This window comes from Lagenorhynchus albirostris, chromosome 9 (assembly GCF_949774975.1).
Source record: "Lagenorhynchus albirostris chromosome 9, mLagAlb1.1, whole genome shotgun sequence".
Lineage (NCBI taxonomy): Eukaryota > Metazoa > Chordata > Mammalia > Artiodactyla > Delphinidae > Lagenorhynchus > Lagenorhynchus albirostris.
In genome coordinates, this window is record NC_083103.1 from 36,924,282 (window position 1) to 36,939,583 (window position 15,302).

At 37.1% G+C, this 15,302-nt stretch overlaps 1 protein-coding gene across 2 annotated transcripts in view; it reads right to left on the reverse strand.

Annotated features, from left to right (window-relative positions):
- ZDHHC13 (zinc finger DHHC-type palmitoyltransferase 13) overlaps positions 1-15,302 on the reverse strand; it is a 48,320-nt gene that overhangs the window by 15,305 nt on the left and 17,713 nt on the right. For both annotated transcript variants that reach the window (XM_060159532.1, XM_060159533.1), the window contains exons 3-10: positions 14,841-14,963; positions 13,186-13,263; positions 11,805-11,949; positions 10,319-10,383; positions 8,757-8,919; positions 8,396-8,521; positions 5,475-5,608; positions 2,276-2,378 (exon numbers count right to left, since the gene is read on the reverse strand). In XM_060159532.1, coding sequence (XP_060015515.1) covers positions 2,276-2,378; positions 5,475-5,608; positions 8,396-8,521; positions 8,757-8,919; positions 10,319-10,383; positions 11,805-11,949; positions 13,186-13,263; positions 14,841-14,963 — 937 coding nt within the window. The remainder of the gene's footprint in view (positions 1-2,275; positions 2,379-5,474; positions 5,609-8,395; positions 8,522-8,756; positions 8,920-10,318; positions 10,384-11,804; positions 11,950-13,185; positions 13,264-14,840; positions 14,964-15,302) is intronic.

A 15,302-nucleotide genomic window follows, 5' to 3' on the forward strand; every position in this document is an offset into this window, starting at 1 on the left:
CAATTAATAATAATAATAAAATAACAGGTATTCTTTACAGAATGGGGACTATGGTCAGCACCTTACAGACATCCTAGCGCAGTAGTCCTTGCAGCTGCCCCATGAACTTGGTACTGTTATCTCCAATTTACAGAAAAACAGAGACTCAGTGAAATTATTTGCCCAATGGTACATAACTAGTAAGAAAAAAAAGCCTCAACTCCAATTCATTCTGTCTGATTCCAAAGACCACACTCTTTCCACAGTTTCCCAGACTCTCTTCCCACAATGGGCAAGGCGGCTGTGGGAGTGGAAGCCCCATGCAATCCACACTTGGCAACACGGCTAGTCTACACTCTCAGGCTGGGTCTTTCCAGGGCAGCGCCTCAGTGCACACCCGAGGCGGTTCTAACAGCATTTACCATTCAGCCTGAAAACCACTGATCTGATGGCCCCACCTACTGACCGACCTGCCCTCACCAGCAGTGGCCTCACACGGGTGCTTAGAACAAACGGCTTCATGCTGTACGTGTGAGTAAAATACCTTCCTGTCAACTCCAACATCTTAAGATTCTGTCCAGCTACGGAAATCAAAACAGTTCTTCTGATATAATGACATCTTCACAAATATTGAACAGCAGTAAACTCAACTGAATACGAAGCTGAATACTAACTAAATACCTCTGTAATTGAGGTTTTCAAACTACAGTGCAGTAACATGTTTGTTAATACTAATGCTGCAAATTTGAAATAATTCAATGTAAAAACTACCACATTTTAGGTACAAAATTTGGAATAGTGTGAGTTTCTCACATTTTAAAAATTCATCAAGAAACACAATTTTTAAACTGTGCTTACTCCATTGCATGTGAGTTGGTATATAAAAGTATCAGCCAGCCCTTTCAGTACCATGTCAACTACAATAGGATTTACCAGCCTTGGGACTCCTACAAGTGATAAAGTATTTTTGTATCACATTATGATATCATCCAAGCCTTTATTAAGTGGTGGTAATAAGGCTAGTGCTTAAAAAGCTGCTCTCAAATCAATAATTATGAGACAAAGGTTAGATGTAATAAAATCTTTTGAAAAAAGTCAAATGCCCTCCGTAGTATGCTGTGCCATTCATTTAGATTAAAGGAATCTGAAAAATATGAGAGCTAATGCTCAGAAATAAAAAGCATCCTTAAAGTAAAAACATGCTATATAGTGAGGGGAGATGCACTCTGAGAACTCATATGCCTCTCTCACTTTACATTTATTCCTATGAAAAAGTATTCTTGAACTGAGCGTATGCATCTCTCTCATAAACAGTATTCTTTCTTTTCAAGTGTGTCACTACTAGAAAGAGAAATAACATAGAGCTAAAGGAATACGCTTAAAGGTACATGTCTATCTACCATACCCCTTCTTCCCTTACCCTGTAAGGAAAACAAGACTTTAATGTCTTCCTAGGGTCCTTCGAAGGGGAAAAAGGAGCCTGGAAAGAGGTAGGAACATCAAAAATTGGAGAAAATGCCTCTTTCCCAATGGGAGCTATAAGTAACTATAAAGTAAGAAGTAACCCCTATCCCCACTTCTAGGTGACTAAACTTGGCCTGGGCCCTGCTCCTCAAGTGATAAACCTATCCCTTAGATGAGATTTTTTAAGCTACGGGCTGCCATCCATTAGTAGGTCATGAAAGAAATAAATGGGCTATGACCAGCACTTGTTAAAAAGGAAATAGAATAGGATAAAACAACAAAATATCAGAGTAAAGCACATATTCAGATTATTGCTTTCTGAAACATTTTTCACATATGTTTTGGGTGGCAATGCAAATTTATTTATACTGTGTACTGAAAATCACTGCCTTAGATAATAACACTGCACTGACCATTGCTGAGGAGGACATATTTCCTCCAGTATTCTTCCCATGCAGGAGACCTTGGTACCCAGAAGATTTATTCATCACCTATAACTGCTGACCAAGTTAAAAGAACCATCGGACCTTGAAGAGAATCTCAAGGCAATACAACAAATTTTTATGGATCTAAATAAAACAGTAATTCATTATATTGTTTCCTTCCTATGAGTAATCAATACTAGACACCTGCTGTTTCCATAGTGTACTCTGAGATCATTTCCAGAATTCAGTAGATTTCCAACATTAAACATCTTCAACCAGGACCATTAAATGAATATAAATTTGACTTACTTTCCCTGGATCTCTTCTAGTAGCTAAATTTCTAACAATGGCATTAGTAATTTTTAAAAGCAAAATGAGATATGCATTTAAATGTAACCTGGAAGGATATCAGGAACAAATAAGATGAACCAAGTCACAAATATCCAAAAAATGGAACTCAGCAAAAAGACTGTTGGTAAGTACATAAGGCTCTTATACCCGACCAAGAACCTACAAGAAAAAAAAGGATAAAGTATTAGTGAAAATAAGCTCGAATCATATTAATTTTAGCTCTAAATCCCCTTAAGTAATAATAGTAATAATAATGATGCCCTCACATAACAACAACAGCTTTCACTGAGTGCTGTGCGCCACTTTCCATGTGGTAACAGAGTTACACACCATCATCACCCCATTTTACATGTGAGAAAACTGAAGCACCGGGACCTCATAAAGTGAATGTTCTAGTTCCCACAATTAACTTATAGATTATTCCATTCCCAATAACTTTACACTTTCAAATCTTTTTTACTTCTATTGCAACATATATTTGTATTTCTTTCTTTTCTGGCATATCATATTTTCAAATACTCCAAAATGCAAAAATATAAGTCCTTGGAGATTCACCTTCGCATTTAACAAGCTTTCTTCTAGAGGCTAGCAGTGTATTTCTGAAACATACAGATGCACACAACCTTGAGCACTTTCATCCCACAAACAGCTTGCAAAGCAGACCCTCGATGTAAGAAGACACATAAAGGCTAACGGTGACACTAGTCATCAAACACCAACCGTCTCGCTTGGGTCAAAAGCAACTTGGAAGTCCACATATAACTTACTCAAACGTTTAATATTGTTGTTTCAAATGAAAAAATCTGTCTTTTACAATAAATACTCGATATAGTAAATCAGTGCATGAATAGAGTTTACCTGGATCTACTTTAAAATTTATACCAGAAAAAAAAAAGGGTGATGGTAGATATTAAAGGGTTTTTAAAAAGCTATCAAGATCATAAACACAATTATGATAAAATAGTATCTGACAACAACTAAAGATCCCAAACCTCAGGTCCCCAGTATGCTGCCAGAATAGGCCAAATAGCGCCCATGTAATCTCCACGGCATGGCTTGTCTGAGATTTTGCAGCAAAATATGTTTGACCTAATTAAGTGGTGCAGTGAACCACCTAGTTTGTAACAGCCTGCTACTACGACCTGTCTACTTCTAACAGGTATCTCATAGCAGCTGGATCAATAAGCAACCTCCCGTGGAGCCTAATAACAGTGGAAGTTTACAGCTGCTTACCTCCGTGAAATTGGGACTCTATAGAGTGGGAGAAATAAAAGCAGTTACCATATGAATTTCTCTCCTGTTTGAATAGTGTACATATGCTAAGCCTAGCATACGAAGCCCTCAGCTCGCAAACAAAAGTTTCCATATACATTTTTTGTAATGTGAGTTTCTATTAAAACAAACAAAATCTCAAATGCCCCTATCCTAGGTGAGTAGATATAGCCAGCCTTTGCTTTCTCTCTGGAAAAAAGAAAAAGTGATGATTGTAATTTGGCTTAAAATTTATCTGAAGACCAAGTCAACCCAATTAGTGGAAAATAAATGAATATCTCTAACTTATAAGTTTTCTGAATAGCAGACAATTTTTAGGCATTTTGCTATTTTTCAGAAATTTGAACTTTTATTTAACATTTAAATTCATTTCCAGCCTACTGTCCTGCTCTTGAGTGATTAAGAGGTAAAATTCCTCTAATGCTTTGTTTTTTTGTTATAACAAAAGCAACTCATGCTTATTCTACAAAACGCTGGTAATCAAAAGAAGGACACAGAAATACTCATAATCGCACCCTGAAGAGAGCAACACAGCACTTCCTTCCAGATTCTCTTTTATGGATCATCATCGTTACATTTTCCTTTCAGTGACTGAAAATGTTCAACAGGAGAGACAAGTGTCCTGCTTGTATGAGCCTTACATTCCAGGAAACAGTGATTAAGTGCCATGAAGAAAATACAATGGGGTGATGCAGTACAGTCAGTCAGGCATGGCCTCGCTGAGGAGGGGACGCTGGAACTGAGGCCTGACTGACATCTCCCGCTATGCAACAATATGGTATCAGAGCCCTTCAGACAGAGACACAAGCAAGAGCCAAGGCCAAAGGTGGGAATGAGCTTGACGTGTTTTAGAAACAGAAAGAAGGATGGAGGGCAGTGAAGGGAAGAGATGATGTCAGAGGGGAGGGAATGAATTACATAATACCTCACAGGCAAGGAGTCTGGATGTCATTCTGAGAACAAGGAAAAGCCACTTGAGGGCTTTACACAAGGAGAAAAGACAGAAACTGGTTTGCCTTTTTAAAAGACCACCCTGATTGCCAAGTGAGGAGGAACTACAGCGGGTAAGAGATGGAATCAGGAGACCAGTTGGGAGGCTTGGTCTAGGGTGCCAGCTGAGGAGAGGCAGAGAGCAGACCAGAGAGCAGGAAGGACTTGGTAATGTGCTGAGTGGGGGAAGCGAGGAGAAAGGAAGAACAGAGGAGGACAGTAATCCAAGGATGGTACCCCTTGTTCATGTGAGGAACTGGGTGCCATTCTACAGGGAAAGGGAGGTGAGAAGAAGAGACTGGGGTGTGACGTGATTATTGAGTACTGTGTGTCGGCCACTGTTTAACCATTGTATTTGTATTAACGATGAGGCAGGCATTGTCACAATTTTCATCCTCATTTTATAGACGAAGAAATCGAGGCACAGAGAGGTAAACCAACTGGCTCAAGGTCAGACTGTTATGTGGTAAAGCTTGACTTGAACCCAGGCAATCTTTATATATATCATGTATGAATATTTTCCTAAAAATAGAACCATACCATAGTTACTATTTTATAACTTCCTGTGATTTAATTAGGTTGTTTCAACTAAAAAACATTAAGAGCAAAAGTAACCAGTTTACTAGTTTAGATTTAGAATCTAGATTTAGAATAGAAAAAAACAAAATTTCTGAAAAATGGGCAAAAATGCTTCAAGATGCAAAACAGTTACAAAAATCTCCCCATTATTCACTGAGATTAACAATTCAAAAAGTGAGCTAGGATATTTATTTTCCACCAATTGTCAGTGCAGTTAAATTACTGGATTGACCAATTTGCTTTCAGTCAAATCATATGCCAGCAAAGCTCTTCCCTCCCACCCTGAGGATGTTTCTACGTGATAAGTAACATGCACAGTTCAATAAAAATCTGCAACTCCAGCTAATCAGCAATAGAAATAAGCACTCAAATTGGAAATGCTATAACCAGCCTTGCAGAGATTGATATACACACCTTGGAAACAAAGATGTCAGAAAAAACAATACTATTAGAAGAAATCCTTTTAAAAGCCAAGAATCTGAACTGAAGTCCAATATGTATCCAACAGCCCACATGGTAATCACACAAAGCATCATCAGCAGGAAGAGCTATTAAGAGATTCAGAATTTTAGAACTTTATGGATTTTACCACCTAAGTATCTAATAATAATTAATTCAATAGAAAAACTACTTCCTAAATATACAGTAACAATTAATACAACAGCAGAACACAGAATTTTTCTTCAAAATTGCAGATTGATAAATCTGAAGTTTGAGAAATTACAAATCTTGGAAACAATCTTTTAAAAGCCTTACATTAATAAAACGTTGCTTAAACATGTTTTGTTTTGCTTTCTTCCACTCCAAGAAATGGTGATCTTTTAAGAAAAGTGTTGATGATAGCTGACATTTAAAAAAATAATTTCTTTCAAACAGTATTATATGTCAGAAAGCATAAAGCAAGACAAAAAGACCACACAAAAATCAACACACCCAAGATTCAACGAAGAGAGTATAAGAGTTCCAACCTGGGCACCGGATGGTGCCATCCCCTGATAAAGAAGGTTAGAAGGAACAAGTCTGAATTGCGTTTAGGGCACATGGAACTGTAGATGCCTATGGACGTCTAGGAGATAGCCAGGAGTCAGTCAGAAAAGCAGGCCTACCACACAGGAGAAAACCTGGTGTTCATCAGTATACAGGTGGGAAAACCAGGAATGAAGAGCATCCTGAGGACTGTGTGCAGGTAGAAAGGGGCAGAATCTTGGCCGTCGGAAACACTCAAGGGTCAAAAAGGTACGTCCCAAAAGGTAAGTAAGTAGAGTGATCAGTATGACCAGAAAGGCAGGACGAGAACCAGAAGAAAGGTTCCAGTAAAGCCAGGGGAGAGAGCTTCAAGAAGGGAGTAGTTCTCAGTGTCAAATGTCACATGGAGGCCAAAGACTTAAACATATCCTCAGGATGCTAATAATTCGGGTTTATTCTGAAAAGTTAAAAGAATGAAGCGTCTACAAACCAACAGTGTGGCTATCTGCGTTTAAGCCAGGCACCGCATCTGTACAATGCAATCCCTTAAGTGCAACATACATGACCTTGGAAGTAAGCAGGGCTCATGCGACAGCAAAGGGAGAAAATATATTCTGCCCTATCTTCTTCAATCTTTACTTCCCTGAGCCACGTTCTGAGGACGGATAATTTCAAATGATATGAAATCTTTAATATGCTTCCAATTCTAATTTGCATGATAACACAAAATGTGCAAGTCTAGATTTCTTTTTAAAAAAGGTAAACTTGGAATCTACAAGCAACATAATCTCAGTACAGAAATAACAATTAAATGTGGATCTCAAAATTTTAATCCCAGATACAGTACTCACAGATGAGCCACACTATTTCCTCATTCAACAAATATTCCAGTGTGTACCATATGCTAGGCACTGTTCCAGGCACTTAGGGATACATCGATGAATTTAAGGTCTTTCTCTCAACGGGGCCTAAATTCTAGACAGACAAATGTACTAACTGAATTTTACAGTATATAAAAAGCTGGATGGAAACCAATGTAAGGACTTCGGCTTTTTTTTTTTTTTTTTTTTTTTTGCGGTATGCGGGCCTCTCACTGTTGTGGCCTCTCCCATTGCGGAGCACAGGCTTCGGACGCGCAGGCTCAGCAGCCATGGCTCACGGGCCCAGCTGCTCTGTGGCATGTGGGATCTTCCCGGACCGGGGCATGAACCCGTGTCCCCTGCATTGGCAGGCGGACTCACAACCACTACGCCACCAGGGAAGCCCGACTTTGGCTTTTATTCTGGGAGAAAGTGGGAGACATCATAGGATTCTGAGCAGATGAATGATAGTATCTGACTTACATTTTAAGATTCACCTGGCTGCTCTGTTGAGAAGAGACTAGAGGTGAGTAGAGGCAGGGAGATGTCAGACAGCTGCAGAAATCCACATGAAAGATAACGGTGGCTGGACCAAAATGCCATGGTAAAATGGGAAGAAGGGTCAGATTCTGGATATATACTGAGGGCAGAACTAGCCAATACGTTTTCCTGACGGACTGGATACGTGATTTGACAGAGAAAAGGCAAAGATAACTGGAGAGTGGGAGTTGCCACCTACTGAGATGGGGAAAGCTGTAGATGCAACAGTTAGGGACAGTGGGGAGGAGAGATCAGGAGCTCAGTTTTGGATGTTATGTTGATGATGCCTATTGGACGGTGAACTGGACAAATCAAGGTAGCTGGATATACAAGTATGGAAAGGTCTGAACTAGAGATAACTTTGGGAGTTGTCAACATAGAGAGGGCATTTAAAGCCATGGAAGTTCATGAAATCACCAAGAGAATGACTAGAAAGAACAGGGCACTCTACCAATAAAGGGGGGGAGAGAGTAGAGGAGATGGCAAAGGAGACTGAGGAGTAACCGTTACTTCTTTTTCTCTCCCTCCACATACCTAAATGCAAAACTGGTGTAGTATTCATGATGACCCTCTGCATAGAAATCCCATGCCTATTAATCTAGAGTCATCCTGAAGGTATAATTACTAATTATTATTCGATAAGATGATGCTATCATATATGAAAACGTTAAATAGTGAAATCAATTCAATACCCCATTTTAATAATTTTAATTATATTCTCTATTACAACTTAGATTTTCCTGGCCATTCGTGGAGCTTTGGAGCCATCTAGATAAGGACCAACAATAAATTGCCAATAAAAGTGCCAAATTTCCAACTGTGGGTTATGGGATGTGTGGGAAAGATAGAATCAGCAGATATAATGCAGCACTAGGCCAACTCCCTGGTTTCCCCTGATGCCTTAAAAAACAAAAACAAATGAACAAAACAGTTCTTACAGCCCCCAGAACAGGCCCCGAATGAAAGTACCTCGCACTTCTGCAGCCACCTCCAAAGTCTGAAATTTTTGTTGGCTCGCATTTTGGCCTCTGATTTTAGCATATGAATAATGAGCCGATTTTTGTTTTGCGCAGCCATATCAAGAGGGGTTTCTCCCTAAAAAAAAAAGTTCAATTATATTTTTGATATATCAATACCATAGATGCTAAACATTTTTAAAAACTCACCAGAATCACAGATTCACTGTATTTATTCCAAGGGTAGCCAACTATTATTGTTTATACTTACCTCGTGGTAACCGAAAACATATGTATAGCTTATCTTTATGTTAATTTATCAGTCTTCTAACTCAAGATATAATAAATTAAGGGAGATAAACACCTGGTCATACCTTAACATTTCGGATATCCAGGCTAGCACCAGCTTCCAAGAGTTTATCAACGGCATTAACATTTCCTGCGGCAACTGCCCAGTGAAGTGGAGTGTTTTGGTGTATTTTGTCAACTACATTGAGAGAGGGATTAAACTTTAAGAGAAATCCAGTTGGTTCTGACCTGTCTCAAAACAATAAAACACCAAGAGATATTAGACAGCTGAATGATTTGAAGGGTAAATGTAAACAATGAAACTGTTTGCTAACGTATCAATGAACCAATCAGTAAGTATTCTGAAAACTGAGGAACTTCTCTGTGCAGAGTTCCATTCTAGGTGCTAATACTGGAGAGTTCCCGCCCCAAGAGACATCTATTAAGTGATAGTCTGCTATATAATGTAATTTTAACATCAATACTGTGGGATAACAGCTTTTGTTTTTCAAATTTTTACTTTCATGTTGCTGTTCTATTGGTTAACATTTTTTTTACACTTAACTTCGGCCAACATTAAATGCTATGTTATTTATCCAATTAAAAAATTAAATGTACAACATTATATTTGAGGAGATAAACCAAAGCTACCTTCACATTCTCCCTCCAACCAATTACTGCATAAAGTGGTATAAATAATGTCCTAAAATATTTGTTTATCATAGAAAGTGATGGACTTGAAAGCAGAATTCAATGAAATATTTTTACTTTATCGTCAACACCTTCCCTTCTTTTATGACTACTCAAGAGATTCCTTTAATAAAACAATATTCTACCTTACTAATTCTATCAAGATTTTTAAACATTATACCTGACTTTACAGTTACCAGCAATGACAAAATGCTTTCTGACAAAATTCTATCCCAGCCCCACCTCTACATGAGCTAAAAGGAAATGGCATCAGAACTAACTCAGTTCCTAGGGGAGACATCTTAAGTAAAAGCAGAATCAGAAATTAAGTACAACGTTGGAAACAAAACTGATACAGGGCAAACTGTAGCATGTATTTGAATAGAAGAATAACAGAAGTTGGACAATATGGTGATCAATAATCACAAGTGATGATCAATAATCACAATATGGTGATCAATAATCACAAAAACTTAAATATGTAAATAACTGATATGAACATATAAACATACTATTTTCATAGATCAGTTATAATTAATATTTTCAGAGCAGTCAACAATGTCAGAGAACCTCAAAATTTATTGCTTTCTGGAAAGTCTATTTCTCATCTACATTTCAAATTATGAGAGCATTTAAACCTGTAGCCATTCTTGAAAAATGTAAACTAATAAATGTACGTCATGTTAATAAGTATATGCTGTGGAATCTCTACCTGTTCTGTAAGGAAATATTTTTTCTTATTAGTAGCTTTCAAACTTTTCCCCAAAGCTACCAGAAAACAGAAAATTTACTTCAATGGTGCTTTTCTAACTACAACTACATTAAAAGTCCATATCACAGTCACAAGATGGAAAATCTTGCTTTCTTCCTCAGAATTTTGTGTCATCTCACAAAGACTAAGATACTTAAATTGCTGGATCAAGAGTCAGAATAAGGAAATTCAATTAAACTCACTTACCCAAGTACTTTGTGAGCTGATAGCATGAGAGGTGTCTGCCCATTTACATCTGTCATATTCACACTCTGTTCAAAAAGAAGAGTCAATCAGCCTAATTGTAAACAAAGTCAAGATTCTGTCTCCTCTCTTAGTAGAAGTATCTCTTTAATACATTCAGTACCACTAGTGTGTCTATAAGAAGGATTCAAATATCATTTGAATAAAAGAATGTTCTGCTTCACATCCATAGGGTTAAAATCCATTGATCCCTACAAAACTTTTTAAAGGGAAAATCTGAATATATGATTTTAAATGTCGTACGCTGTGAGTGGAAGAGAGCTAAGGGAAAGAGAAAAATGTTGATAAACACCATCAAATATGAGACAGTAGAGACCTTAGAAGTCACTTAGTTTAGACTTTAACCGAAACATTAATTCATCCTACCCCCTCTTACACAAAGTCATCCAGTCTCTACTTAAAAACTTCCAGTAATAGTGAACTCTTGATCTTCTGAGGCAACTTGCAATTTTGAACTTATGTTTCAAAAAGTAAAATATGAAAAGTTCTTTTTTATTTTCTAGAATATAGAAAAAAAGGGAAATCATACCTCCAAGAGGATATGCTTCTTTTAATAAAATGGACCCAGATTTGAGGTATATGATACCTCAACCAAGCCAAAAAAAAAAAGTCAATTACTGAATATTCTTATGGGCCTTGGAGGAATAAGCCCAAAGAGAAGCAGAAAAGATGACTCGTCATATAGCTTTCCAAAATTGAGACCCAGGAAGTTATAATTATTCTACTTGAGTTGAAGAGAAAGTGCTTATTTGAGTCTAAGAGAAAGTGCTTATTTGAAGAGAACACAATCATCCCAACAGCATTTGTGCAAACATGTTTCCACGCCTCTTACAGACGAGACTACTGATATATAAACTACTTGCTACCAGAAAGCATATCCCAGGCAAGTAGAGCTGACAGTGAAACTCCCACCGCCAGCAACCTATAATTTAACCAGTGCCATAAATGGATGCCACTTAAGGCAAGCCATTTTTCATGGATTTACTTTAGGGAACAATAAGAAACATACATTCAAATTGGTCTCCACTTGGACTTAAATAATGCAAGCAAATGATGGGTTAATTTAGTGATCTGACTACCATTTCCACATTCAATCAGAAGAAAAATACAGGTTTTGAAGTCATGTTTTTGAAAAACTCTGCAAATTACTTGGGATCATAAGGAAAACTATTATAGGCTTACAAGTTTCAGAAACATTTATTATATGTTACTGAGCTAAATGACCTATCCTTTTTGCTCCAGTGAAGCTGGAAAAGCAGTATTCAATAGCTAGACTTACTGAGGCTAGTATTTGAATATTTGGATATCTGTAACTTCTACTTTAAAAATGAGGACAGAAAAAAAAAATGAGGACAGACTACTAGTAATCATCCTCTGAATCCCTTCAGATTTACAACAGCTGGAGTACAAGAAACATTTCAAAACATACCTGTCCTTTTGAGATGAGATATGCTATAATGGGCATGTGTTGAAATAACACTGCCAGGTGGATGCTGCTGAATCCCTCTCCATCGATAAGAGTGGGGTCTGCACCATACTGCAGTAATAATATGACCATAGGTAAATGCCCTTGTCTGGAAAGAAAGGACAAAAATTATACTGTATTCTGTCGCGCAAAAAAGAGAAAAATTCAGGGAGAAACCAATGTTCCTAAGACACGAAGTATTTTGGTTAGATTTAAAGAGTACTGCCTAACAATACACAGATTTTTAAAACACTGGAGATTCTCTAAATGTCTTTTACATAGATGCTCCAAACTTAGAACTATCTGGATGGTCCTTCTTGAGTGCAGGTAATAAACTTAATAACCTCCCAATCTACCTTAAATCTTATGTGTAAGATTACTACCATGTGTAAATAATTTTACATAACTAATGATAAAAATGGAAATTAAAAACCACTTAGACTTTACTGCTGCTATTTTAAAAACAAAAAATAATCATGAAGCAGATATGCCACAGCATAACATTCACAGACTGCAGGTATACTGTGATAATCTTTTTCTTAGGAACTACATATTTCTCTTTGAATATGGCTCATTTCTCTGTAAAGCACTGTACCTCAGTAGCTTAACAGGGGGATGAGCTAACCCCAGATTCCTCAAAATCCTTGGCTATGGGGAAAAGATTCAATTCCTTGCCTTAAATGAACAATTATTCACTTCACTTTCAGGTTCATATCAATCCCACCAACCACAGAAAGAATGGAGTTAAAATGAAAGATGAAGAAGTTGTTAAGTATCCGCACAGACACTTACTAACTTCAGCTTCAGATGCCAACACATACGAGAGAAAAGAACTGATTGAGTTTACACTCACTGAACTACCACTTTTATCCATGTGATCAAATATTAAACATATTTATTTTGATTATAAAATATAATACAAATATTTGAGGTTGAGCATCATAGTGGAGCCCCAAATTAAACACAAAAACATCATCTCTGGAAACTCTTTAAAACTGTAATTTATTTATTTATTTATTTATTTTTGAATGAAGGGGTAAAAAGGAAAGAAAGCCTTGCAAATGGTCTGTAACTGCAATTTTCAATATGGACTACTAGTCATATACAGCTATTTAAATTCAAATTAGTTAAAATTAATTAAAATTATAAATTCCATTCCTTAATTGCATTAGCCATATTTTGCATTTCATGTATGGCTAGTGGCTACCTTACTGGACAGCACAGAATAGAACCTTTCCATCATCACAGAAAATTCTACTGGAAAGTGCTGGTCTGTAATATTCAGAAAATGAGTAAGTCACTTTTGATTCTGAACAGCAATTTCAGTATTTAAAGAAACCTTTACCTGATGGCCCAGTGAAGAGGAGTTGAATTTAAATCTCCGCCCAACTGATCTACCACAGCACCTTTCGAAATATAAAACCTGTTAAAAGCAGACATAAATGAAAATAAGATTTAAAACTTAAAATTCATACTAAGAAAGAAAACATCAATTTTTCTTAGTAATAAATGTATTAGAAAACAGAAATTATAATAATACCCCTCCCTAAAAACACTCAGATCTACAGAGGTCTGAAAGATTCACACAACAGCATCAAACAGATCCCTGGTGAAATATTCTCATCATGTTAAGTAGTTACTCCTGCTGTCATGAGCATTCCATGACAACTATACGCCAAACACATAATAACTACTCTCTGCATATTCTAACCACCACAACACTCTTGGAATGGTTTATATTCAAAAGGTTTCTATTACAGATATTCTACTTAACTGGCAAGAAGAAAGGTAAAACTATGTCACTGCTAACAGTTTAAAATTAGAATTACTATGTGGGAATGAATTCTAAAAGTAGGTAGCAAAAAATTAATTCAAAATCCTTTTGGAGAAGTTAGACATTTTGAGCATTTCACTCTCTATTTTGGGGGCACAGATGGGATACACTGTATAAAGTGAAACTATAAAGTAAAGAGACTTATTTTCTTCAGCAGTTTACAGGCATTAGTCTCGTTATTTCAAAGTTGTGCTTCATATATATTATCTAAACAATACACCAGTTTATTTCCACAGAAAAGGAGTTTGCTTGTGAGTATATCTGTTTATTCTAAACTTTAGTATATTTCTACTTTTTTAAACCTCAAGGATTTTAAGTACGTATAATACAAAACATATACACATTCACATACATACACATTTTACATGCTAAGGTATAAAACAAAGAAAAAACAAAAACAATGGGTAGGCAGTAGTGCTTTATGAAAGGGAACTATTTTATACAATCCCACACATGCCTACTTTAAAATGTATTCCATATTTAATTTTGTTTTTAAAGTTAAATTATTCCCCTACCTAACCATTCCTCCTGGCGTTATTACAACATAAAATATTTCAGTGATTCTCCTAAACTAGATGAAACTATCTGTTCTATCCTGGAAAATGTGTTATGCTTTCCCTTTTCAAAAAGTGTTCAATTTCATTGCCTGAACTCTATCTTTATGATGGGTCTCTGTGGCTCTCTCTCTCTCTCTCTCTGGCTGCATTGGGTCTTCGTTGCTGCGCGCGGGCTTTCTCTAGTTGTGGCGAGTGGGGCCTACTCTTCGTTGCAGTGCGTGGGCTTCTCATTGCAGTGGCTTCTCCTGTTGTAGAGCACGGGCTCTAGGCACGCGGGATTCAGTAGCTGTGGCTCACAGGCTCTAGAGCACAGGCTCAGCAGTTGTGACGCACAGGCTTAGTTGCTCTGCAGCATGTGGGATCTTCCCGGACCAGGGCTCGAACCCCTGTCCACTGCATTGGCAGGTGGATTCTTAACCACTGCGCCACCAGGGATGTCCCCTGTGGCTTTATTTTTAATTTTCCTTTTTGGGCCAGTGAGAGTCCTGCTCCAGACGATCTCTGAGGTCCTTTTCAATACTATGATAACCAATGTGCATGGCACAAAGTTTCAAATATTCATTTACAGTAAAGGATTAGAGATGGTTCAACTAATATATCCCATCTTACTTTACAAGATCCAGCCTGTTGTTAATAGCAGCCCAATGAAGAAGCGACACATTTTCTTTGTCTGGTTGCCTGACATCATATCCTGCTTCCACCAACTCTTTACATCGTTCAAAAATCCCATATCTGAAATAAGAAAATGCATAATTGATACCATTAAAATAATTTCAAATATCAAAATTTCATCCTTTTACCATGTCTTTATCCCATCTGTCTTTCAGCCAACATAGAAATACAATAATTAACAAAGATATGCACAAAGAGGACAGATTATAAAGCCAAACAACAAAAGAAAACCTGGCTATTGAATGATCAGATTAATCCATTTGGAGCTGAACTTGATTTTGTTAAATAAACTTTAACATTCACATTTACCCTCTTTCAATAAATTTCATTTGATTTTCCACCAGGAATGCACCAGAAATACATGGTGTTGATTCTGTATGACAATCTTATCCCTGAATC